This window comes from Dermacentor albipictus, chromosome 1 (assembly GCF_038994185.2).
Source record: "Dermacentor albipictus isolate Rhodes 1998 colony chromosome 1, USDA_Dalb.pri_finalv2, whole genome shotgun sequence".
Lineage (NCBI taxonomy): Eukaryota > Metazoa > Arthropoda > Arachnida > Ixodida > Ixodidae > Dermacentor > Dermacentor albipictus.
This window is the reverse complement of record NC_091821.1, coordinates 182,228,207-182,255,596: the sequence shown is the minus strand read 5'-3', so window position 1 is coordinate 182,255,596 and position 27,390 is coordinate 182,228,207. Positions and strand designations below refer to the sequence as shown.

At 46.3% G+C, this 27,390-nt stretch overlaps 1 protein-coding gene across 2 annotated transcripts; it reads left to right on the top strand.

Moving 5' to 3' along the window:
* On the top strand, positions 1-27,390 carry LOC139053212 (high affinity copper uptake protein 1-like). Of its 2 annotated transcripts, none has more exons than XM_070530311.1 (4): positions 1-202; positions 2,021-2,111; positions 2,594-2,745; positions 26,949-27,390. In XM_070530311.1, exons 2-4 carry the CDS (start codon positions 2,021-2,023, stop codon positions 27,177-27,179), a joined length of 474 nt encoding a protein of 157 aa, XP_070386412.1. In that variant the 5' UTR covers positions 1-202; the 3' UTR covers positions 27,180-27,390. The 2 variants fall into 2 exon arrangements, with proteins under 2 accessions (XP_070386412.1, XP_070386409.1); XM_070530308.1 differs by lacking the exon at positions 1-202 and adding an exon at positions 1,345-1,365.

The window sequence follows — 27,390 nt, the reverse complement described above, 5'->3', positions numbered from 1 at the left end:
CTTCTCTAAAGTTGTTCTTTATTCTATGGCGCGGCCGCTCCGCGCTGTAGAGGCAGCTTCGAGAAAGTGAAAACTGGATTGCAACCGGCATTCTCCTCACTTTTGCTTTTCTACTAGCGTAGTCCAAGTTTAGCTCCCTCGCGCACACCGCGGCCGCAGTTGAGCTCATTGGGCTGCGAGCGTCAACCACTGTCAGCTGAAGGTGAGGCCCACTTCGTTTTCTGGCTGTTGTCTTCGGTGTTGCCAGCTTTGACGAAATGTTTCAGGTGTCGTTGCGCACCGTACTTGGCTGACTGTTTGGAATGTGCTAAACTCTTCCGTAGTCACACACGTGTGATCGACTAATAGTTTCTGCTACTCCGTGCTGTACAAATGCCTGGGGAGTATGCATACGAGTTTTGCTCTACCATTTCTTTCTTCGAGGCCAGCGGGCGTGAACCCCTCGGTCCTCAAGGTTGCAATGCGGTTGTTTGGGCAGTGCGTTGCGCCGCGGCCGTTGACAAGCGCGCTCCTTGAAAAACACGCGACGTCCTTGCCGGACGTCGCTCCGTTTGTTTGTCAGCTGCTCGGCTTTCATGGCGCATTGTGCTGGTAGATTTCCCCTGGATTCCAAACGGCCTCGAGTGAATGTATTCATTCTCATCTCGCTCGTCTGCGTTTGTAAAATTGTTTTAACGAAAATACTTCGAACCATGTCAAATGAGTCGGTGCCTGAAGAATGACACTCATCCGATGTTTTGAGCGGAATTTTTAAGTATTAGACTTCAAACTACAATGTAATTCAAAACTTAAATGTGATTGACTAGTGCATTTTACTACTCATTCGTTGTGTTGCCGGTTTCAACAAATGACGCGATCCAGTCGTGTATGAATGCATTGATCGACTTTGTAGTGGGAGAAAACGACCATTTTGTTTGTTCTATGTTGTGAAATATTGCATTAGCGTACTAATACAAGGAGTTGCGCACGTATCCTTTCTTTATTTTTCCGATCGCCTTGTCAAACTTGTTATTCTAGGGCGCCATGCGGCATCGTTTGTGAAAACGGATATTTCGCTGTTGAAAGCACGATATCTTATTTCTTGGATGACGCTAGTGTTAAGTTATCGCACGTAAAGCTATTGGAGTGCGCTTGGCCTCTTGATCATACATGAAGTTTACTTGTAAGCGCATTAGCAAGCGAGGCGAAAGTTAGTGGGCTCTGTCCTTTTCGACGGGAAAAATGCACTGGCTATAAGGCGCATACTTTCCTGGACCCGGAAGCGGGCAGTGCAAGCGGCGGGAGAAAGTGGTCCCATCGCGGAAGCGTTTTCGTGGTCCGGGTTCGTCGACCGGCTTCCCTGGTCCTTGACCGGATTTCATGCAGGTCGGAGACGCTGAAGGGCCTGCTGGCAGCCTTATTAGCATGTAGAGGAGAAGCGCATGGCCATCTTAACACTTGAAGTCTCTTAAGCGCAGCGCTTTGGGGTACCATTCGTTGCTTGTCAATACTGTTTTAGCATTCATGCGTGTCTGGTGCTACAGCTCCGCTTGTTTGGAAGAGTGGTTTGCTAACACGGAAACGAGGATACCAAGTTATGGTGAATCAGAAAGGTAGATTGCAGCTGTATTTTAGTCACAAGTTGTTAAAAAAATTATAGGGTTTTACGTGCCAAAACCACTTTCTGATTATGAGGCACGCCGTAGTGGAGGTCACTGGGAATTTCGACCACCTGGGGTTCCTTAACGTGCACCTAAATCTAAGTACACGGGTGTTTTCGCCCTCATTGGAATTCGGCCGCCGTGGCCGGGATTCGATCCAGCGACCTCATGCTCAGCAGCCCAACACCATAGCCACTGAGCAACCACGGCGGGTCTCAAGTTGTTATACTCTGAAATAAGATGAGCATGTGCCAACGACTGCGGCTTTTCGCTTGAAAGGTATCAAAGTGCCTTTCGTAAAGTTAAGTTGTTCTTATTTCGAATTTGCTATTATTGTTTCAAGAGTGATTATTGTACTTACTTTCATACTATATCCACAGATGGAGGTCATGGGCCACCAGTCATACTTTGAATTCAGCTCACATGTGGAAAACCTGCTATTTAGAGGCCTCTCAGCATCCTCTCTTGGAGGTGATGACATATTGCTTTTTATAGTGTTTGACAATTGAGGTATATATTGCTTTCAATCAGAGAGGTTACATTTTCTGCCGCTCAAGTTTAGTTCACTGGCAATATGGTTTATGTGGTGCATGGCAGGAATAATGACTTGGTTTTGGAAGCATAAATCCTTTTTGGTGTCAAAACATTATTTATTTCATTATGTGGAAACATCTTAGTGGTAACTTTGTTTTCACTGGGTCAATACAGTGCTGCTGGTGGATCGCTAAATTGATGCTGTTTGGCTGTATCAGCTTTTTAGTGCCTAGTCGGCTATATAGGAGTGGTAACTCTGAAGTACTAAAATTTTTAAACTTGTGTAATGCTAGGGGTGTTTTTGTTTTCTGCATTTTTAATTGGATAGCTTAAGAACAGTTTCAGGAATGATGACTCGTGGTTGTCTCTCATGGTCGGAGCTTCAGTAGCCTGTTTCCCAATGCCTGTCCTTTGTGCAGGCATGCTTGGCATGTGTCTTGGAGTGGCTGCCTTCTCTGTGCTGTATGAGTCCATCACAGCTTCACATCATTATGTAACAGAAGTACACAAGCAGAGCCTGTGGGCACCTAGCCAGAGGAGTCGCCTTGAGGCCAGTCCAGATGCCTCTCAGGTCTGCTGTGCCTCCTACTTTTACTGACAGATACCTTGCAAAGACAAGGCCAAGTGAAGTGCTTTTACCAGATGTTTGTTGATAGTAGATAATGCTTGTTTTGAGCATACTGTGAGCTGCTTTGGCTGTGTAGAGCTTGTATGTATACTGTCTTGGAAATATTAGCTCTACATGATGTAAGCACAATTTGTTGTTAAGCTTGGGGCATAACGTTGCAGTGGGGGGTTAATTGTGCAACAAGAAGCTTGAAAAGATGAATCTAAGCAATAGTTCTTAACATTTCCATTCCTAACAGTAGCTTTTCTTGTATATCAGATCTGGAAACATTTACAGCTCACTCAAGCATGCCATTTCTGTTCTCTTTGAGCCAAAGGAATGTGAAGAAGATGGTTTCTTGAAATTCTTGAAACTGCTGAGTTTGTTGCTGAGCTTTGGATTACTGAAAGAATGAGGACAAATGGCGTCCGCAAGTGGCTCACATAATTAACAGCGCCAGAGAGTTGGCCACTGATTCCAAGAAAGCACCACAGCTTGCAAAACGAGCAATTACATCTGCTGATGATGGCCTGTGGTGCTTGCTGGGACCCAAATGCCAATACTCCATGTCACTGGCAATTACGCTAGCCACATGCTGGCGCATCATGTTTAAGTCTGTACTTGGATGTGTAGTACATCCATCCAGACCAATTCCATGGATGCATTTACTTGTGTAAGTACATCCATGAAATTTTTACTTGTAGTGTTAAAACAGTGTGATTGATGAATTAGGGCAGCTGAAGATCTAATATGTACATAACATTTGAAAGGCTAAATGTTAATAATCAGACTAACAATAGTGGTATGGTAAAAGCATTAACCATTGTGCAATATGTGGCGATGGGCAGTGATGTGCCAACTACCCCAGCAGTGTTTCTTGGCTAATTAAATTATGCACTTTTCCCCATGGAGCACATTTCGATGTTTGTTTTTCAGTTTTCTGAGGAGTGTATTTGCTAACTTTAATTGCTGTTTTCTATGTATAGTGTATAATCACTTCGGTAAGGATAAAGAATGAACCCACCAATGCTCACATGGCACATTTCGATAACTCGAATGCTAGATACGCTTAATGCAGTGTGCGGAGGTATAATTACAGTGTGATGCATGTTTAACGTCCCGAATATCGTGAGTGTTTGAAGGAAGGAAAAAAAAAACGCGTTGTCTTCTTTACTAGGAAAGAAAACAGTTGCTTTCCGACGTTTCTTTTTCGCCGCAAGACCCGCATCACTTGAAGGTGTCTGGTGTTCAATGGTACAGAAACTTGAAGTGATCGGCTCATAGTGAAAGGCGTAGCGCGGAACCTGTGTCTGCGATTCGGCGCACTCTGCGGATGAGCACCGTGCGCTATGCGCGGCGCCAACTTCCGCGTCCAGCGTCGCGGGCGGAAACAAAATGCTTGCCAGCACTCGAACGTGCCAGCGCTCGCTCCGCAATTGACTTCGAGAGCCAGCTGCCTGGCTCTTCCTGTCCGCTATCGGGATGCGCTGCCCAAGTCGCGGATGTACCGCCGTGTACGTACGGCGACATTTGGGATGCGAATTCTGCCGAATTTCGTCGTCTCGAAGCCCGTACGTGGATATCATTAAGTAAGCGTTTACCTCATTTCGAGGCACTCCTTGCAGTGCGCGTGCCTCGAAGCATGTCACGGAAGGAATAGCCTCCCCCACCCGATCTTTCCATTTCCTTTTTCACTTTGTCGGCCTGGTGGCACTCAAGCGGAACCAAGTGCACGTACCAGCCGGTCTGTGACGCCGAGCGGGACGCGGCGCCGCGGTGCCCGCGTATGCAAAAGTTCCCGCGGGGCAGCTGTCATGCTGGCCGTCATTTGCGGCGCGTACTTCCTCCGTCCCTTTCCCGTCTTCCATGTTGGGCGCTGTCGACGAGGGCCCTCACTTCCCCGCCCTTTAAATACTACCAGTTCTGCAGGAACGGCCGCTGGGAGGAGGCGGACGAAACGGTAGAAAATAAGTGCCGGGTCCCGTTCGAAGCCTCCCCCCCCCCCCCCCCCTCGCCCGTCCCCCCGTCTTGACATTGCGTATATCGCGAGCACGATCGTGAACGGCTCCGCTTGCGGTCTAGCTCAGCTCCCTTCACGCACCACTTCGTGCGTGCTTCTTGTTTTCTCCCTCGAGGCGTTGCTCCTACTTGTATTTCGTGTTTGTTGTTGAAGCAGAATGTGGCGTTAGGAATTTGAAAAGGCCGGAGATAGAGAGAAACGCCGACCTGGCGCATCTTGTGTAGCGCCCGTTGCTTTCACTGACGTCTTTTCTCCATCCCCCATGTCACGTACGCGGTGCGGCAGGCCAAAGACGAATCTTCTCGGGCCGTCCTCCTCCGCTTTTCTCACGTTGAAATTGTCTCGCGTCCGGCTGATCGCGGCATTCTGCCAATATTCGTGCATATGCCACTGCTGTCCCCCTCCCCCACTTCTGCCACGGCCGTGTAAATAGCGACCCTTTCTTTTCAATTCTACACCCTCGCCGCTAACACATTCGGTCGTTGCCTCACCTACCCGCCTTACCCCTTCTCCCCATAAAAGAACCCTACCCATATGTACTGTGTCGAGGAAAGCATATGTCGCTTTGAAAAAGACAAATCCACTTGCCGAAACGTTCGCTCCCGCTTTTACCTTGTTCTCGTTTTGCTCATCGCCGTGACTGTGTATTGTTGCACCGGTGAAACCAACGACGGCGTGATGCATGCTTTCCCGAAATAATTTACCTTACTGCCACCTGAAGTTTATCTCCCGACGTAATGATAGCTATAACCCCGTCCCCGTGTTGGTGTTTTTGTCAACAACACGTATTTAAAAGTAAAACAGGTAGACTTAAAATAAAACGCAGGTTTGTAGGTTGTGATTTCTAAGTAGTTTACAGGGTAACTAAAGGAAAGTGCAGGCTCAGCAGCCAAAGAGCGTGAGAGGTGGCAGCGCGACGCCACGTCAGAATTTCCGTAGTTCCCTGTGACATTATATTGTGGCATCACTATACCGAGGCATCTTATTGACCCTTTCCCCTCCCACGCTCTTTACTGAAAAAAATATGCAAATTTTAAACTTTCTCTTCACTCTACCAACTTGTTGCAGGCGTTAGGTCCCTGTACGAGAAAATACACACAAGCAGTCGCATTCACTCAGTAAGGGACGTACTCGTGTAGGAGTCGCACCCCCTAGTCAGCATCCCAAAATGTATGTGAAAGAAATCCAGAAAAATGTTCGAAGGAACAGCGCGTGTCGTGCGATGTCTGCGGACATTATTGCGCAAGGCTTTAAAGTCACGTGAATATATCTATATCTGTAAAGCCGTGGATGGCACGGGGGAGGACTGCATTCACGAGTGTGCTTGCGAACGAGGCCGCACCTCGTCAAGATCGCGAAAAAAAAAAAAATATGCAGCCCTTGCACGAGTGTACACAATATTGCCTTGTTAGGAAAAAAAAAAAAACATCAAGCGGTGGCTCTGCAGTCTTGGGGCGTTCTACCGCAAGAATTTTTCAAACTGGTTCATTAATAGCCGAGATAGGAATATTTCAGTGCCGCGAACCCTTGATTTCAGGAGGCGAGCGTCACCGCCAACAAGGACACTCTCTCCACTTGACCCATGTAGCCTCCGCAAGTGAAATTCAATTCCGTGCCTGCGTTCTCCCATACCGGAGCTGAAGGATCGTGTGACGCATACGTCCCGTGCCCCGACTTCTTTTTTTTTTTTATTCGCGCTTTTCTGTTGCGCGGCGCACTTATACGCTGACGGTCGTGCGCGATTGTGCGTGATTGTCTCGATTCGCGCAGCGCACGAATTTGCGCGCTGTGCACGAGGATACCTGACTAGCGCTAGTCATAGCGCTTATATGTCATAGCGCGACAAGCGCTATGACATAGGTTCGTTCTCAGGGCGCGCGATTGCACGACGTGAGAAGAAGCAGACGAAACGGAAGTACGCCTCTCTTGCTGCGGCGCGAGGCAAAACAAAACACGCATACATTCGGTTAGTGTGTTTTATTATTTCTGTAAACTTTAATTCGTCTATTGAAGCAACAGATTACACAAATAACAGCTGTTGCGTTGAATAAATCTCGAAGTGTCACGTGTCACTATGAGCGACGTCACAGCGTATACATGTACGTAGGCGTACTTCTGATATACGTCATCCCCCCGTTTTGCAGCGCGGCGCCCGCGAGGAGAAGGGCGAACGGCGCTTATTTTGAAATTTAATCTCTTTCTGCGGCACATAGCGATGTAATCCTTAGCAGACACGATTATGAGCGCGATTGTATGCACTGCGCTTGTCAGCTCGAAATGGCCAGACCTGGTGAGGGGCCCTTTAGGGGAGCCCATATGGTCAGAATTATTCATGAGCCCCACCCCTCCCCACCCTGCGCCTTCCAGACTACGCCGTCTCTCGTGAGTTGCTCTGTAACTTTGAATGCCATGCTTCATCTTTTTCCAGACGTCTACATTTCCAATATGCCCGTAGACGCGATAACTAAATGTGTGAAATATGTACGAATGCCCTAACATAGTTGCACGACGTAAAATCAGTTGACACGCGTGACTGGTCTACTGCTAGCAAAGCAAAGAATCTGCTGCGGCCTGGAAAAGCAGGGCTTGTTTCTGGCGACACTTGTGCTACAAACTATTAGGACGGGCAGAGCTCGGACTTGTGTTTAAAGCCTAAAAGAAAAAAAACATTACGTTAAAACACCACTCGACGTGGCAACTTTTGTACGTTTTTCCTGCGAACAAAACGAAAAAAAAACAGAAAAGAAAGCAGAAAAAAAAAAGCCACATCTGCGAGAAGACCGCGTAGTCCGAGACGTCGGGAAGTGATGTCACCGCTGCCGCGGTTTGGGCACGTGGTTAACAAACGCTTCGAGTTTGCAAGAGAATGAACTCGGGTCTTGGCTGTATTCACCATCTTCCGTTGATGTTGTCCCTTTAATGGTACCTGCATATTCTGTTATGCACGTAAAGGAAAGGGGAAAACAGGAAAACTGGTTCACACACGTTGGGGGTTACTGAATTCCAACAATTTGTAGCGTGTGCCGTGTGCTTGTATATTATAACATAGGACAAGAACTTCTTTTTCTTAAAGGCGCCGAAGTGTTGCAATAAAGGAGATAGTAAGGGCGCCAAGAGGGGGGGGGGGCGGTAGCAAAATAGCTCATAACTTGAGTTCGACGTTTAGTCCCACATGTCGCGAGACCTCGCGAACTGAATACATGCCAGCTTTCGAGGAAATCGTGCTCGTAGACGACTGCCGGTGACACTTGCCGCGACACTGTCAGTAGCGGAAGCCGAACGTAAAGGTTGCAGAACACAAGACGCAGGAACGGCTCGTCTGGGCTGTCATTTTTCCTCGAGGCATCACACGTCGCCGCTGGCATGGGCCAAAGTATTGGTAATTTGCAGCTTGTCTGCATTACTCGCTTTATTCAGTGGCACTGAAAACTCGCCTCCTACGTCATCGTTTTTTTTTGCACTTATCTGTCTTGTTTCGTTTGGGCAGTGTTTATCTACCTGAGTGTAACATTCATAGTCTCGATAACTGTTGGAGAGATATAACCCCAAGACGATGGCGTAAGGCATGCATGCGTGAGGCAGCAACATCAGCGCCTGTTTGGCTTCAAACGCCTCCGTGCGCTTTGTTATCAAGTTACAAGGACCGTCCAGCGAGCAGGACAACCGTGCAGTTTGCTCAATTTATATCAGGCTAAGGCGAATCGGCTCAACACAGACGTCCGGTCCTGTGACCGTGGAAAGTGTGCAGACCTAGTTATGCAAATCGCTCACTAACCGCGGTGTCGTTTCTGTGCGCACTCACGGCGACACACGCTAGACGATGCGCGTTGCGGACGTTCGCAACAAGGCACTGAATGCACTGCGGCTGAAGTGGAGGCAACTTCAGCTGCCATTGGGCTGCGCTCTGTGTGCAGTGTACACACTCGTTTCCAGCGTGCAGATCTACTTTTTTTTTTTCTGCGTCGCCAGTTGGTTGGTCGGCTGGAATTGCTTTTGGTCGGGAATAGGCGTTCCGCCTTGAACTCGTCGAGACAAGATAAACGTGCGCCCTGCACGCGCGGGCACGCTCGAGGAGCGCAGCGCCCGTTTCCCCGGGCCGTGCAAGGGCGCCACGCAGGCGCGCAGCATAGCCCTGACCCCGTCCGCTGGCGGTTGTAGGCACGCGTGCAACCGGCCGCGAGCAGCCCCTGCTGCCGAGTCTTTGCGGGCCCCCTCGCGCACTGCTTTGCGAATTCGTCGCTTTCCAAGTGGCATTCGTCGTCGGAGACTGTTGTATGGGGCCTGGCGCACGCGCGGACCTCTGAATATGTGCACATCGCGCCTTAGACTGGGTGGATAAAATTAGTGCCTTAATGCGTGAAAAGTTATTTAGAAAGCTAATTCTTAAAGCACTCGTCGAGGATTCGTCTTCCAGTCTTCAAGCCCCTTTCTTATTCCTTCATCCGTTTTTTTTCTTTTTGATACCGTGAAATGTATTTAGTCAGAAGTGTAATGGGGCGATCTCATAGAACTGAGAACTTCCTGACTTCTGGATAACTATACTGTCTGTTTTTTTAATGCACTTGCGAGATAGAGAACGGCGCCTACATCTGTGGAATAAGTATGACTTGTTTAGTTCAGACGGCGACAAGCTCGAAGACCTCTGGCACGAACAGCGACCAAAACTGAACATAGGCGCGCGAGTGCGTTACCGAGCGGCAACCCCCAGAGCCTACACTATACTATACATCGTCCAGTGCACCGTGCTTTTCTGTGACGCGCAAACTTACTCATCTCCTACCTAGTTCCCGCGACTTTAACGTGACCGCAGATTTACTGCGAAAACGCACGCACGTCTGTCATTTCAAATACCGGAAAGTTGCTCTTCTATCCCACAATTTGCTGCCGTCAAGACGTCGGATAAATACTTCGGAGAAAGATGGCAGTCGACAAGCTCAAGCATAAAAAAGCGATTTTTTTCGGATGGCTAGAAGTAATGTAAATTGAAACAAAAAGTAATAAATTATAACAGTCATGAGCGATAGCGGTCATCAAATTACAGAAAAAAAGAGAAAAGTGTGCAGTAATGGATGAAAGCAATAATTTTGTATAAATTATTCTGCACGAGTATCAGTTCTGTGCGCCAAGTTCGAAGCGCCCTCACGGCATCATAACATTATTTTTTTTTCGAAAAAAAAAATCGCTTGAACCATTACTTCCCACATTGAGGCAAAATACCATGGGTTTTGTCGGCACCATAGGAGGCGGCGGAATTTTAAACACCAGGTACGCTTCTGATGGAACGACCCACGAATACGCAGTGGTACGACTAACAGAGAAAGGGGAAAGAAACCGAGACCCGTTCATTTACGATCCACCTGCGGTTATCTGCACGCGCAGCCCTCCTAGTCCGTTTTTCATTCCGTGTATCCATGTAGAGTTCACGCGAAGCACTAAGGGCAAGCACACGCGGCCCTACGACCAGCCCCTACGATATGCCGTAATGGACTCTGTCATGGTTGAGGGCGCATGTAAGAGAACACTGGAGCGCGAAAATCGCTGCTTCTTGCAAAGCCAGCTGTATTAAATGTGTGCTGTGCGCCCGAAAAAAACCTGCAGGTGCGGTCCTGACAGGACAAGCACTCGCAGTGCTCCATATAGAGGATGCCCCCTCGATCGCTTCCCGTGAAAGAGGCATCAGCACCTGTTGGACTTTAACGCACGAATGTAGTCCGAGGGTGTATATGGGCCAAAGTGCGAGGTCACATTGCAGGAGGTGAGGCAGTGGTGCTTATTGCAAGGGGTTAAGTGTTTCTCAATAATGCAAGCGGTAGGAATGAAACCCTCTAGAGACATTTCTGAAGGCCTCGAGCTAAATGTTCCAGTCATAATTCAATTTCTCATCTAATCCTAATCCACTCTCGAAGGGCCTGCCACGTACTTCAAAAACCCCTAGGCATCACTCTCTCCATGTTATTCGTCCAATCTTACTACGGCGCGAGCAGTGTGCACACAACGGGGCTCCAAAGTGGAAATGTGCGCAGTTACAGTTCCGAGGTCACTATCATAAATTATCGTCCGTCGTTTTATTGCTTCACGGGCCCCTTGTTTCAGGACCTCGCGGGATGCCGTCGTCGACATTCCCACGCTCGCTGGGACGTCTGGCACGTTTACCAATGTTTTAGACAGAGGTGAGTTGGAGTGGATACGCGATGGCTTGGCTCCAAAAGCAGCGGTTTCGCTCTCGTGAACCGAACCGCGGAAACCATGCCCTAGCTCTTCGCTTTCGCCACAGTCCGTAAACTAGGCGGCTCCCCTAATGACTGTGATTAGTGCCAGCGTTCTCGGTTATTTCCACCCGGAAATTACGTTCCTTTTCTTCCTTCTTTTTTTTTCGATTGATATTTTCTTTCACACAAAAGTTTCATCGGACCAGTAGCGATGGCTCAATGGCTGTGGCTTTCTGCTGCTGAGCACGAGATGTTGGGTTCGATTCCCGGCTACGGCGACCGCATTTCTATAGAGGTGAAATTCAAAAACACTCGTATACTTAGACTTAGCTGCACATTAACGAAACGCAAGCGGTCGAAATTAATCCGGAGTGCCCCACTACGGCACGCCTCTTAACTCACTATATGCAGTCTCGGGGCGTCAAACCCGGAGGTTACCGGGTTTTATTTCTTTTTTTCCCTCCAGGTATATGGTTCACTAGTTTCCTAAACGTTAAAATATACTGTATGTAACTGCTGAAGTGCAGATCCTGCACTTCCGCACCGTAATTATCCAATTGCTCAAAGTGTTCAAATAGTGAAATTACCGAATTGAATCGAATTCTGCACTTCGAGAACGACATTAGAATGTCGTGCCATTTTTCTTATGTTTAAACAAAGTGAAATGTAAAGCTTTTGTGGCGTTCTTTTAAAAAATGAGGCTTATTTTACATCACTTGATACGTGCATGCAAGGCTGTTCTCAGAGAGAGAGAGAGAATCAACTTTTATACTGAGCCCTTAGTAAAGGTTGGTGCGCGCTGGCACCAGACGCCCAGGTAGACGCCCGATCAACTGAAATGCTTGTAAATGCGATGCAGCTGCTTTCAATTACGTAGTACATACCACGACAATGACAGTAATGAAACGAGGGAATGGTACGTCACCAGATGCACGTAGATTCGGTGACTGCCGTGTTTGTTGAAGGAAAGAAGGTCGACACTGCAGCACCCCACGTTGTTTTAATGGGATGCAGACATGTTGACACTGTCCAAATAATAAATTGATCTGCCTAAATCAAGACAAAACTCGTAGGCTGCCTAAAAGCGATACATCCTTATTGGCTAAATAAATCAATTGGACAGAAGTTATCTGCCCCATGCATTCGCTCGGGAAACGGTGCCCCTGCGTGACGACCGCGGCGCTCCTGCAGCAGAATCATTCGGAACCGTCTGTTTCCACTTGCACCGGTCTTTCTTCCCCGCGACTCCAACATGTGTTGGTATCCCTTATATTTAGAGGGGAACGAATAATCCACAATTTCGAGTGGTTAGTTCTCAAATCGAATACGAGTCGAATAACAAAGACTGATTCTTACTTGAAATTTCCAATATTCGCACACGCCTCAAGATAAGTGTTCAAGAAGCAGTCTAGCTAGGGCACAAGGCAGAATGAGACCTTGTTAACGATATGTGGGTACACAGCTCCAAGAAATAATGCAAAAGAGAGCGAGAGAATGAGCACTATAGGTAGATATGACCCCCCGTTATCATCAGTGAACTTAACCAAGCTCATCCAGTGCAGTGACCGCAGCACAAAGGCTGACAGGTCCTAGGCCTGGGCTCCCCGCTTCCTCTGTATAACGTCTTCCCCCTCCTCGCTTTCGTCCTAACGGCAATCAAAAGGATCGCAAATAATAATAATAAAACGTTGTGATTGTTTTAGGCGACAGGTTAACGAATGACTTTGACCCCACTCCATGCTCCTTGCGTCGGAGCGCATATGGAGCGCACAGCTACCCGCAGATGGCTGTCTTAACTCCTTGGTTAATTTGCTGACCTTTGGTTGAAACCAAAAACGGCTGAACCCTAGCTCTCAATTCTCCACCATCGGTGTTGGCGTTACGCCGCCTCTCCTTCGACAGCTGTTGTTCTCGTAAACGACCGCGCGAACAACGCTCAAACACCGCCGGATTGAAAAAAAAACAAAACAAAAACGTTACAGTTTCGTCCAGCGGCGAAGCATTAATTAAAGCATTGCTATCGATCCATTCACACGGTGTTCTAAAAATACGCGGAGCCGACACGAAGCGACACAGCACCCGAGACAACTGCTACTGTGCAGCAAGAAAAGAACAGCGCCCTCGCAGATGCCAGGCGTGTCACAACGCTGGCACGGTGAGGAACGCCGGCAGCGGCATTACAGGCGTCACACCTCGATGCTGCACGAGATGCCACCGACGGGAAACCGTCGGGTTGGTACGATCGGTGAACATGCCCTGCGCAAAGTATTATGTCTGAGTGTTTTTGAACTTGCAAGAGTTGACAACCATGCTGTGTACAAAGTAGAGAACTTGTCCAATTCTCATTGACTAACCTTCGTGTACGACGGCGTGGAAGCACATGAGGCTCTTTTTACCGGCTCACATCGTCCTCAGAAAGCTGAACTCTTCCTTTACACAATCAGTGGTGTACATCTGTGCCTTTGCCTGAAAGTACCGGGCTGTGTCTTCAGGCAACTTGGCAACGTCTGAGAAAGGTGGCGACGAGAGTAATTAAGATTCCCTGGCTCTTGTCCAGCAGACAGTTAGGCCGATTGAATTTTAATACACCCACTAGGCATCGACCACTTAGTTTGCCAGCGTCTTCGGTTTGACTTTGGCCATCCCCCTCCAACGCGTTGGGACGACTGGACCAGTGGCGTGACAACTATTTCTCGAGTGGGGGGGGGGGGGGTGATCGAAAACGATCTGATCTCTCTCTCTCTCTCTCTCTCTCTCTCTCTCTCTCTCTCTCTATATATATATATATATATATATATATATATATATATATATATATATATATATATATATATATATACTTATATATATGAGGGGCATTATGCACAGCGCACATAAAAAATGCACATTTGCTAAAAACAATTTTAATAGTTAAACAAAGAATTGTACTTGATGTTTAAGTGTACAGCATGAATGTATCGCTAGTTTAGGTAATATTATTCAACAACAATCAACATAACTTACTTGCAAAAACACACACACAAAAAAAGAAACAGCACATGTGTGCGACCTTGAAGAGTTACAACCCGATTTCCAACGAAGCTGTTTCTTTCGAACAGTAGCAATAAAAGTTCCAGTTTCTTCCAACTATATCGTATACATTAAAGAGTTGCCCGTATATATATATATATATATATATTATATATATATATATATATATATATATATATATATATATATATATATATATATATAAACGAGAAGGAAGGGGGTTAACCGAGGGTCCCGATTTTATTAGTCATATCATAAGAAGCCAACAAACATTGACACCAAGGTCAACATAGGGGAAATTACTTGTGCTTAATAAATGAAAATAAAGAAACGAAGAATTAATGGCAATTAAAGTGGATGAAAAAACAACTTGCCGCAGGTGGGAACCGAACCCACAGCCTTCGCATACCGGCAGTATAAAACTCTGAAGCGCTTCAATGAGTAACTTTCTACAACGGCTGTAATTAACCTACACAGAATATATCTATCGCTCGTCACTCAGAACGTTGCTTCGTACTTCAAACAAATATAAACACCGTGCACCGCATATTTTACCGAGGATACCGGGGGAAAACAACTAAATGCCGCATATAATAAGAATTTGGAGAAAGCGACCATTTAGTAACTGTTTTCACAGCATATAAGCAACCTAAACAGTGTAAATTTTCGGAACACGTCGCCAAAATGTGGTCCTCATTTTTACAAGATACGAAATATCTGCTGTTATTTCTCCTTTCGGCAAAGAAAAAAGTGATAGTGCAGCTCTCACTTATAAACAGCCTGGAAATAAAATCGTCAGTCAGAAGTGACACGTGCCTTTAGGAAAAATTCGATTGGGTGTTCTATTGGTATTGAAATGACTCTGCACGTTCTGCCAAGATCATTTTCACTAGCATACATACGGTATGTCATGATTACACAACGAAATTCAAGTTATACCTGTAAGAAGTTTGATATATTTTGATGGTGATAAGATACTCGGTCTCTAACGCTATGTAGGCTATCTCTGGACAGAAATTAAATAGATCCAGCGTTTGATAATTTAACGATTTCATGTCTTAAGGCACACTAGTACTCGTTGGGCTCGGCTGATTAGAATACTTTGTTGGAACTTCCACCTCGTCCGAAGGTTAAAGGTAGCAAGCCGATAGTGTTTTTGAATACGGATATGGCGGTCTCAAAAACACTGGGCATGATGCAAGTTGCGCAAGCTGATATGTGTTAAGGCGGGAACTGCCCAGCGCCAGGCGTCCTCCGCAACGCTAGCGTGTATGGCGAATACCACGCGTATGGCGATACAGGGCGTCCCGAGAAGGTGCAAAAGAGAATCCTCGCTATCAAAGCAGGGGATGCGTAGTAAAGAAAAGCATTACTTATGGGGTCACTCTATTAAGAAACAAAATTCGGCTTCAGGTGTAGTTTTGTTGGACTTTCCGGCGTGCAGCCGAAAGTGCCCACTTTCAAAAGAGGGGGGGGGGGGTAAATGGCATACGTTGCCCTCCCTACTTCTGACAGTGGGGCGAAAAAAAAAGTAATTATTGCGATAGCAATTATATGGACAATCCAGGCGGATTTCTGCCATCGTCGTCGTCGTGATGTTCCGTATAATGTCCAAGGGCATCGTCACCGCGCGCCGTTGCCGCGCGTAAGGGAGAAAAGCAGGGCGTCTGCCGTCGCGCGCGAGGCACTGGAGGCATGCAGGGAGGGTAGGGGGGGAGGGTTTTTCTACTCCGGCGGCGGCTGCGTATGGCACGGCCGCCCGGCCCTATATTGAAAGCGATCTGCCATGAGTACAGGGCTAAATAGCTTCGTGTGAGCTCTGTTCTCGCCGCTTATTTCGCGTTGAAGCGAGAGGCAGCACGAAGGTCAATCCGCTCGCTGCTGCTGCCGTGCTTTCTCACTCCGGCGTTTTGACAGCGTGCATGCATGCTGTGAGATGCATGCAAGTTTGCTTGTGCAATCGTGACACCATGCTTGTTAATTAGTAAGCGAATATTTACAAGTTTATGCGGTAAGAAATCCAGTTTAGCTCTGTCGAATATAGTTGCGTAACTTGCGTTACTTGCATGCCGTTGTTGTATAGGGAGTTTTAGATTTTGCCCACCCAACCTTATGGGACGCAAATCGCCGGGCGTACAAAAGCATGGAGTGGGGCTTTGGGTACGCAAATACGCTTGGGTGCTCTATAAGTTTCTCGATATCTCCGCCTCTATGGGTCTGGACGGTGGTCTCGCATCGTGAAGGCAAACAGGCAAAATTTCAGAAATAATTGTTTACGAAAAAAAAGTTTATCTACGTTGAACCTGAAGTTTATTTTTCTTTCTTTGTTACAGAAAGAGGAAACAAGAGCTAAAGGCCATATGACCTGACAGAGTCTCTTGCTCCTACACTCTTCAACAAACGTACACCTTTTGGGTGTATATTTGCCACACAGCGATAATCGTCATCTGACTTGCTTGCATTTCCTTTCATGAAAACGCTTCGCTGGCTACTTTCCTGTCGAGAATGCTCTGTCATACTGATAACGCGCATGCTGTTCGTGACTTGGAAGTACCGGGCTCGCAGCGTTAAGGAAAGGAAATGCGGGCAAGACAGATGACGATTATTGTTGTGTGGCAGATATACGCCCCAAAGGGTGCAACTGCTAGAGTGTAAGAGTGTTCGGCATACATGATAAATCAATGCAGGAAAAAAGCAAATAAAACATAAGAACGAGTGAGTACGATGTAGAAAATACAAATAAACAAGCTATAGCTTTACATTATATAATTACTACATGAAAAGACATTCTATGCTTAAACATTTTGTTTTGTGTGTGTGTACATTCATATTACAGTGCAGACTAAAACATACATACATAATGCATAAAAAATGTTAGTCCAAATAATTTTATAAGTAATTTGAGAATGTAAGAGAAATTTTTTTATACATTGTTTAAGATGAGGTGCATTGCTCAGTGGTTATGGTGTTGGGCTGCTGAGCACGAGGTCGCGGGATCGAATCCCGGCCACGGCGGCCGCATTTCGATGGGGGCGAAATGCGAAAACACCCGTGTGCTTAGATTTAGGGGCACGTTAAAGAACCCCAGGTGGTCAAAATTTCCGGAGTCCTCCACTACGGCGTGCCTCATAATCGGAAAGTGGTTTTGGCACGTAAAACCCCAAATATTATTATTATTATTAAGATGAGGTGCATAAAATCAATTGTTATTCAACGATGTTTAGTAGCCTAGCTGTTTGATAGTTTAGATCCTGACGTCCATAGTTACTACGCATAAATGGTATTGTTCTGATTTGTTTACGTAATGAGTATCGAGAAGGAGAAGTGGGTAGGCTGACAGCATGAAGTCTGTGTTTTTTTATATGGATGAGTAATCTACAATAAAAAAAATTTATTTGCTCGGATCAACTCTAGAAAGCCTTAGGTGATAGCGTTATCAATATATTTCGTTACGTTGATGATTACCTGATTTTCTGCTATAGGGAAGAATTCGATTCCGCTGCTCCCTCGGTAAGTGAGCAATTTAAACTTTATGGAGGAGGATTAATGTTTACCAAGGAATTTCCACAGCGACGCGTAATTCAGTTTCTTGACATTTCCTTGGTCTTCGAACAAAATCACGTTTGTTGGCAGTACTCCCCAAGATCTTCGAAGCCGTTGCTAAACTTTCAATCCAAGCATTCCAAAGTAGTAAAAAACGGAATTGCTATGTCGTGCCTTAAGTCTTCTCTCACCAGATCCTGCATGCACAAAATGAGCGCTGTAGAATAATTAAAGGGGCTACGACCAACGCTCTGTGGAGGTCACTTCGCGAGTGCGACTACAAAAAAACTGAACTGCTGCGTGAGACTCTTTCGGGCGGCGGCGTATACAGCGGCCGCGCACGCAGGAGCCTCGAAGGAACGATTCTCACTCGTCGGGGTTCGCTTCAAGACTGAACGTTTATTTTACAAAAGACATCGCAGTGACTAGAAAGGAAGAGAAAAGAGAATACAAAATCCAAGTTGTCCGTTGGCCGCACTGACGCCTTCGTCCTTCTCGGAAGCGCCGGCCATTTGCGCCCAGCAGGCGGTCCGCCGAAAACGCGGGGCACGGATCAGGTTGCGGGTCGAGGCGCCGGTCGGGACACCAGCCCAGCGGGGCGCCCCCTCGTCCGTTCGCCGGCCCCCCCAACCATGGTTGCAGCTAGAAACGCGCGACGGTCGCTACCAATTCTTAACAAGCGCCAGTTTTAATGCGCAGGTCCGGCGCCTATTAGAAGCAGGTTATCTTAGCAGTGGCCCTTGTGGCTGAGCGCCCAAAGAAGTCGGTTTCGAAGGGGACGGACGTGATTATAGAAAGCAGTAAAAGCAAAAAAGAAAAAAGAGTAGTGACTATTCCGTACATTCATTCAGTGCCGTACAGGCTTAACAAAGTTGCAAGTAGATGTGATGTTAATGTTGCTTTCACTGCTCCCAATAAGCTATAGGTAATATATGCGCTGCCGTACAGAGGAAAAAGGAGCAGGCAAAAGGCAAAAAAAGAACAGATATTTGTCCAGTGAAGCACAATAAGAACAACAGTTTTACTGACTGTCGTATGGGTGTGGTTTATAAAATTCCCCTTAGCTGTGGCCAGTTCTACGTAGGGCAAACGGGACGGTGTATCAATCAGAGGCTAATGGAACATAAAAGGTCGTTAACCGGTGGATCGCCTTCTAATCTTTCCCTACATTGCCAAGATTGTAACTGCACGCCAGAGTTAGAATGCGCAATATTGTACAGGCATAAGACTGAAGATGCGCGTCTTATTGTAGAGGCATGGTATATCTATAATGGCGGAAGCGCATGCGTGAGTCAGCCTTCGATTACATTACATAAGGAAGAGATTAAGTGCCTTAACAGTTGTCTCTCGCGTAGACCGGCACATATACCCGGCTGACATGTGGTGATACCATTCCTGAGCTTGCGCAGATGAGTTTTGTGTCTTCTTTCTTTTTTCGCCTCAGTGCTCCCTTCAGTTGATAGTCGGCGTTCGTGTTGTCCACTTCTCTACTCTTGTGTCCTGTCTGCACGCCTCACCTCTTTTTTGCATTATCAATCCTTAACAACTAGCTCAGCTTTCTGTCGTTCTAAACTTTATCTCTATTTTTTTATTTTTGTGAAAAGCACATCTATCCACGGCTTTCAAATTTTTTGGGGTCGTTTTGTAGCACTATGTTGTGGGAAGGCTATGTCGTAGCAATCGATTGAATCGAAAAATGAATTGTATGCTTTATTTGGGTCGCTTTCAGTTAGCTAAGATTCCCAGTTATTTTCACAGTTAAGAAAGCGAAAATAGGCTAGCGCCGTTGTACCGATGAGGCGGTAGGAATATAATAATAATATTTGGGGTTTTACGTGCCAAAACCACTTTCTGATTATGAGGCACGCCGTAGTGGAGGACTCCGGAAATTTTGACCACCTGGGGTTCTTTAACGTGCACCTAAATCTAAGCACACGGGTGTTTTCGCATTTCGCCCCCATCGAAATGCGGCCGCCGTGGCCGGGATTCGATCCCGCGACCTCGTGCTCAGCAGCCCAACACCATAGCCACTGAGCAACCACGGCGGGTGGTAGGAATGTACAGGTAATAGTCGCACGCGGATTTTTCGCTCCTAATTGATTTTAAAAATTATGTGGCCATCACGTATCAGACTTTGCAGTGTAGCTTTGAAGCATGTCTTTTGGCATGAACTGCCATGTTCGGAACAACGCATGCAACTTCTGCCAGTCGCTAAGCGAGTTCGGCGCGCTGACTTCAAAGCGGCGTTTGTGAGCTAGAGTGATATTCCGAATAAGAAGCACTCTTCAGCCATATATACTGTGTGTTCGGAAAGCCCAGTGATCCATATTGTGCGTGGGTCGGCAGACACAGTCAAGCAACGCCTTTATAACGAAGCGCTTGTGATGTCCAAAATCCTTCGTATTGCAGGCCACTTCGTTGAACAGGTCGCGCATCATATGCCGCTCGCTATAGAACAGGCTTAGGAGGGTAAGCAAAAGAAAGCTTGAATTTGACATTAATTCAAAAGATTTAGTTGGTGAAAAAAAAAAGCATGCAATTTTCTTCGTCCGACGGAATGCGTCACTGCACCCTATGTGGCCGGCCGTGCGGCCCGCTGCATGGGCTGTTGCTTTTTTTAGCACGGGTCGAGAGAAGAGGATGTGTACCATAGCGACTGCGGAGTTGGGACCCTCCCGCGCCGTCATTGTGGTGTCGACCGCTGTCCCCGCGCACCGCAGTCAGTGGCGGCTGAGCAGGACGATGACGGCGCCACTACGTTGTAAAGCAACAAATCAGCCGTCGGGACGCTTACATTTCTTCGTTTTACGGGTAAATTCGTTGTAGTGATCTTCGCTGTGGTACACAACACACATAAAAGCTAGGAATTCGGCCGGGACTAAGGAATCCTTTATTATACAGGTGTAGAGACGTTCGACTGTGTACTGTAACCATCATAGCGGTCATAAAGACAGGGTTCGTCATTCAATATCTTTGAAATTATCAGACCATTGTAACGGTTGAATAAAGCTTGCTCGAACCAGTAACGAAAAGCTTTCACGGCAATTTCATTCTCGCAAGAAGTTTGCCAACTCTCCTTTACCCCCTACGCAACAAAGAGCTGTGGGACGATGCCCTCCGCGACGGACCTCCCGAGGTCCTCCGAGCTGTGATACAACGGGCTCGAAACATCGCCGGAATCATCTTAGGGACCCTGGACTGACGGTTCCTCCCACACTGCTCTCGCCATTCAAATATTATTAATAAAGATGTTTTACTATCTTAACGACCGCCTCACTTCCACTTTAGGTTTCGTGTCGAGTATTGCATACACAGTCGGAGGGAGCTCGTTTATTACCACTCCTCTGTGGCTGTGAAACTGTTCGCTGTTAGAGAAGTTTGTAAGAAGTGGATCATGCGACATAAGGAACAACGCACAGTATTAGCGTTCCGGCTATAACTCTTGTTTTATCGAAATTATCATGAAACAAATTATCTTACAATTAGCCGCTAAGATGACTGTAACATTACGCCGAGTTTCATCTACTTTTCATAATTACGTAGCTCACAGTGAAGTTGTGAATATTGTGGAATTCCCGTGGAATTCACTATATGGCCTTCTACGGGAGGGAAACGGACATCCCCAATGTTTGTTTTAATAAAACTCTAGTCCTTCAAGTTTTCATTCAGCTGGTTAACTAGGAAATATGCTCAGTCGAAAATTACAAACACGTGTTTTGTTTCGTGCAATCCTTTGGCTGCGCCCCGGTCAACGCATATCGTCGCTCGCGTCGGGTTTCGCTTTAACCGCGACATGCGTCCTATACACACTGTTGCTACCAGTAGGCGTTGTTTGCTGTGGTTGCGTTATACTCGGCTAGGCGACGTTATCGGCAGTTTCCATGGGGCTCTCGTATGGGCCGGACGCGTCTCAGCGAAGACTTTCAAATTTTTTTTTAAAGGTTGCCTGGCAGTTAGCACAATTCTAGTTCATGAGCTGGTCTACTCGAAGAGGTGGACATTACTTCCACAAAAGAATTTGAATGCATAATCGCCTAATTAACAAAACTTCACACTAATTAAGTTTCTAACTGATTACCTTATGGCCGATATTGCAATTTACCAATTCTAGCCGTGGAGTTCGCAAGGCGGATACACTTGGAACGAATTCTCAGTATGACACCAGTTTCAAGATATTAATATACATTGGCGTTCCAGTCACTTCTGTGCTTCAATGCATGAAACGACGTTTTGTTAAGAAAGCAAGTGGAACGCCAATGCATTTCTCCGCAAAGTTCGGGAATTAATATCTCGAAATTGGTGTCATACTAATAATTCATTTCAAGCGGATCCGCCTTGCGAACTCCACGGCTAGAATTTGTAAATTACAATATCGGTCATAAGCTAATTAGTTAGAAACTTAATTAGTGAATTTCTGCTAATTAGTCCAGTATGCATTCCAATTTCTTTCTTTTTTTTGCAAGTAATGCCCGCCTCTTTGAGTAGACCACCTCACCAACTAGAATTGTGCTATCTACCAGGCAACCTTTAAAAATTTTTTTGTCTTCGCTAAAACACCCGGTATATACATAGATGTAGCGATTGAGGTAGAACATACCACAGCTTTGCTGCTCGTCATTCTTCACAGAGTGGAAGGACTGATGATTTTTTCCTTTACTATTTTCTTTTAAATGCCTAAGCATTTCTAGCCTACCCAACGAGGAAACCTGTCAGTCATGTAAAACGAATCACTATAACTAAAGTAATGTATAAAAAACATCACGCAGAAACTCCACTGGAGTTGGTGGTGGTGAGTTTCAAACATACGACCCCACGCACTGAAGCCGAGTGTGTTAACCACTGTGTTCAACACCCACGCTTGCAGAAGGTGAATATATCTGAACCATATGAATGTGTTGCACCAGCGGTACAAAACAAATGCCAAAGGAGAACAGTTTCCATGAAGGCTTTCTTGAATGATTTGGTGATGGTGGAATAAAAGCCATCTCTAGGATCACATGTAGACCCGACTTGAAGCATTGTAGACTTTAGGAAAATTAAGATTTTGCGAAAATTTAATGCGAAACATGCCACATCCCCGATGCGTTTCGGTGGTCGCAGGATACGCCTTCCATTCGGGCGTTACTTCAACGACCGAAATACCACCGATCTCTCAGAGCGCATGCCCTTTGCTTCGCGCAACAGACAGATAAGCAGTCAATGAGTTGATAAGGAATGATGAGGATTAAATGGGTCTCATCACGATTGATAATGATTCGACGGGGATGGAAAGGTGCTAGAGAGCGATAAGGGCTTAGAATGGTCGGAGCAATTCTGATAAGAACCGATAAGGGTTGATAAGGACTGAAAAGACTTGATAAGGGGCGGATCATGTCCGATAAGGCTGATAACGACTGATAAGGATCGGATGTCCGATAAGGTAGGTAACGACCGACAAGTGTTAATAAGTGTTTATACTGGTCGGATCAAGTTTTATAAGGTCGATAATGACACCGGGTTGCGTGGTGATGAGCAAGTGGCAGAATGCTCACGTATACTTAACTCCAGGGGATTTTCTGCGTGATTCTTTTAAAGCCTCTTTTTCCTTAGCTTTCCGAGGCACTCTCTTCTTTATCGCTCTTTCCTCGGTGCGGGTAATAGAGTTACACGCCGCCTTGCGCTCAAAACACGATTTGATCACGTCAAAAGCTCCATAAGCAGCAAAAAATGTGGGACACGCGAGCTTTGTTGCCCAAGTCGCCCTGTGAAACGCGATGTTCGCTTGCAAATGCGACTGGAAAAGACGCGACCACGGATGCTATCGACGAACGCGCGAAATGCGAACAATAATAATAAAAAAAATGAATAAAAAATTCACCGACGATTACGACACTCCCTAGTGCGAAATTTGAGCGCAGCTTTATACGTGTTTTCATTTCGCTGTGTGTTGGCTGACGCGGACGATCTGTCTCGTGCGGCACGTCGCACATGGAGCTAAGTGTGGCGCGACTGCCTCGCTAATCGGGATATCGCGAGAGGCAGCGCGTGGGTGCCGCGTGGGCGCGATTCACAGCAGTCGCCGCCTCCGCTCATGCAGCGCTTTGTTTCCATGTATGGTTTCGGTGGCGTCATCAGCGAACAGACGACGCGCGCTACTCTGGCCTCATCTCGTAGCCATCTTCGCCGCAGACCCCGTCTTGCGCGGCACTACGCTTTTCTCACACTTCCGCCATACCCTACTCCTCCGCTTTCCTCCTCGCGCTCTCTTCGCTATTGCCGTCTTTCATCCTCCGCTGCGCTCCGAGCTCGCTTTTTCATCCTTTGTTGTGCTCATTCGCTTGCTTACAAGGGACACCGACGCTGATCTCTGTGGTACCCCGCAGTTAATAGAGACTTTTAGCCTGTCCGCTATTCCGGTAAACGGGAGCGGTTTGGGCGGATTACCGGATTTGCGGGGGCGTAAACGTGAGCGGCCAGAGCGGCGCAGCCGCCTGGTAGCGTAGAGTTCAACCAGACAAACACAGAGCTAAAACTGCAGTAACCCACTATATCCTGCTTCGCTACTGGTGCAAATTTTTGGCAGCGGCGTAATTGTGAACACGATTACGCCACTGTCGAAAATTTACACCAGCAGCTAACCAGAATGTAGTAATTAGCTTTGTGTGGTTGAGCTTTGCGCTACCAGCTGGCGCCACTAATCTGACCGCTCACGTTTACGTCCCCGCTAAACCGGCAAACCGCCCGCGCTTGCCAGATACCGGACACGCTAAAAGTCTCTAATATTGCTGCACGATGAATTACTGTGATCAATGACAACCTTTTGCTTATGCGCCGATAGATAACTAGAAAAGAAATCAAGTGAGTTATTTGCGATTCCATAGCCATGCATTTTTTCTAGTAAAATGGTATGACTAACTGCATCAAATGCTTTCTTAACGTCTAAAAATACTACTATTACTATGTTGTTTTCATGCAGTGGGGAATTAATATAAAGCATCGAAACAGCAGTAGAAGTGTACCTGTTGGCAAAAAAACTATGCTGTTGGGGACAAAGAATGTTACGATTACGCAGGAAGTGTTTAATTGTGACGCAATTAATGTTTCGAATGTGGTGTTGGTACAACTCGGGACAGATATCGGTCTGTAGCTGTTAGGGAGGTTCCTGTCACCAGATTTGTATACTGGTATTACTTTAGCAGATTTAAGTATGTTAGACTAATTCTTAGAAGAAAATGCATGGTTAAATATGTGGCACAACGGACTGCACAGAACATCAATGTTTGCCTTTAGAATTTTCGGAGGTATGGTGTCATCGCCAGCCGTCTTGTTGCCTGGTAACTTGTTGATAACCTGTCTGATGTCATCTTCAGTTACATGGCGTAGATGAAAATTATCGGCAACAGTACAGGGTGCACTTAAATTGGGTATATGAGTAGAGAAACCGAGAGACAAACCGCGGATATGAGAGTCAAACCGCTGCCGCTGGTCACCGCCAACACTGCTGAAGATGAGGATGGATGGATGGATGGATGGATTTTATGAGCGTCCCCTCTGGAACAGGGCGGTGGGTTGTGCCACCAAGCTCTTGCTATTATAATGCCTAATGTCCTACCTAGGTTAAAAAAGAAAAACACTATGAATTCCCACAACCAAATTTTCTGATCCCCTATTGTGAACTTTGCTTTTGTATGTCTCTGTTTTTTTTCATTTCCCTACTTGCACCAATCTTCCAATCGCCTCTTACTAATCTCTATTGTGGACATGTTTACTTTTCCACTGCTCTTGCTGAACCCAAGGGCTTCAAGGAAGCCAGTGGTGCCTGAATCGACTGCTGGGCAGACATCTTTACATTATAATAAAACATGCTCCATCATTTCCCTAGCTTTACCGCAGTCTCCTAAGCACATGCTTCTTCTCCCTTCTTATATCTCACTTTATAGGTGTGCGTTCTAAGGCATCCCGATCTCGCTTCAAAAAGTAATGAGCTTCCCTTTGAGTTATCATAAAACTGTTTCTTTCCCGATTTCGTTTTTTCCTCTAAAGTAGTTACTCATGGCAGGTTTCTTTTCCATTGCCACCACCCACGAGATTATTTTAGCCTCTCTGACTTTCTGCTTGAGGGCAATTAAATCCAGCGCCATCTATGATCCTCTTCACAAAATCACGCTCGCGCTGGACACTACAGGAAATGGCTTATCAGGCGAGTTGGCACTCCTTTCTGTTTTACTCCGTGGTAAAGGGTGCTGTGTTTTAGCAGACTTTGACATGTAAAGACGCTGTGTTTTAGCAGACTTTGACATGTGCGCAAGCACATGGCAGCCTGGCACCCTTGTGGTAAAGGGGTCCTGAACCACCCCTCGAGCTTGGTGAAAAAACACAGTCCACGGATAGCATATGCTGCTGTGAATATCTCAGCCAAATTTTGCAGCCATGTGCGGCACCTGGAGCTCACAAGCGGAACATGGTCACCTTTTTCTCAAACAATCTCGTTTCAACAGAAGCCTATATTTCGTCATATATCAGATTCGCATATGCGGCTGCTATGGGCACATAGCTGACATGAATCAACAAGGGTGTTAGAATCAGGGCTCTTTTTCCTACCGTTACGCAGTTTAATGTGGGCCTGCTTGCACCATATGCACCTACATTGTATTTGGCTTAAGGTATCTTTATACAAACTACATACTACTCATTCAAACTGTATTTGGCATCATAACCATTTTTCATTGTGTGCAATCTGTGCAGTGAACTGCATAATGTGGTATGTTTTTGTAAGTGTTTCTCATCTTCCAAGGTGGCGCTCAAGTCAGCGTTGAACTTATGCCACAGGTTGTGCCTAGAATTAAGCCATGAACTTGGATATCTGCATGGTACAAGTGCTTTGCATGCTTTGGCTTTGGCCAGGCACATTAGTTAGCTCACATCTATGCTTGTATATGTCATGTCATATGTCAGTCATATCATTTGTACCTAGCGCTCTAGGTACGAAGCCAGGCAAACATCTGAAGTATTCGTCAACCCCTTAACTGCCATGGATGAGATAACTCGCCATCATAAAAAGTGTTCTCTGGTGCCTCTGACGAGTGAACTTGTGAATTTTTGGCAATTTTTGCACATGTGCATGTGTTCAGTTTCTTGCAGTTAACACAAGAAAATAATGCACAAATTACTTTTGCCAGATATTTGGACTTCTGAATTTTTTTTTTTGAATTTGTCACATTTAAGTTTTTTAAGGTGTTTAAAGACCACATCTTTTTCAGTGGCATAAACACTCTTGGTATTACAGCTAGGTAAATTAAGTCTGGTTCTACAGTGACATGAAAAATTTAGCAAGTGTGCCATGATGAATTCTGTTCAGTGCAACACTTGTGATTGTTTGTTTGCAGGTGAACCTACTTTATGGCCATATGGATGCAGAGCGCTGGGGACGACTCAAGTTCCGACTGCTACAGACGCTGCTTCATGCACTACAGTTAACTCTTGGCTTTTTGGTGATGCTTATCATCATGCGCTACAATGGATGGATTGCCATCTCTGTGCTGCTTGCGTCAGGCTTGGCTCACCATTGCCTTAGCCGCCTTGTCATGCCTGCACGGTTGCTACCAGTGTCTGACTGACATGTCGTGGAAGAACGGTACACTGCTGGTGGCAGGGGGTGATGGACACAAAAACTCTTCACTGGAGGATCAGCTTGGTGCAGAACATTTTTGTGCGCTGCTTCAACTGCTTCTAAGGCAGTGCCTTCAGTTTTACCTCAAGCCTTCAGTTTTCTTTGTGGGTATCTTCTGGATGCCACTGCATGGAAAGACATCTCATTTTAAGATCTGA

Coding starts and splice junctions, on each gene's coding strand:
- LOC139053212 (XM_070530308.1), top strand. Junction 2,112..2,593: donor CTCAGCATCCTCTCTTGGAG/GTGATGACATAT, acceptor TCCTTTGTGCAG/GCATGCTTGGCATGTGTCTT. Junction 2,746..26,948: donor CCAGTCCAGATGCCTCTCAG/GTCTGCTGTGCC, acceptor GTTTGTTTGCAG/GTGAACCTACTTTATGGCCA.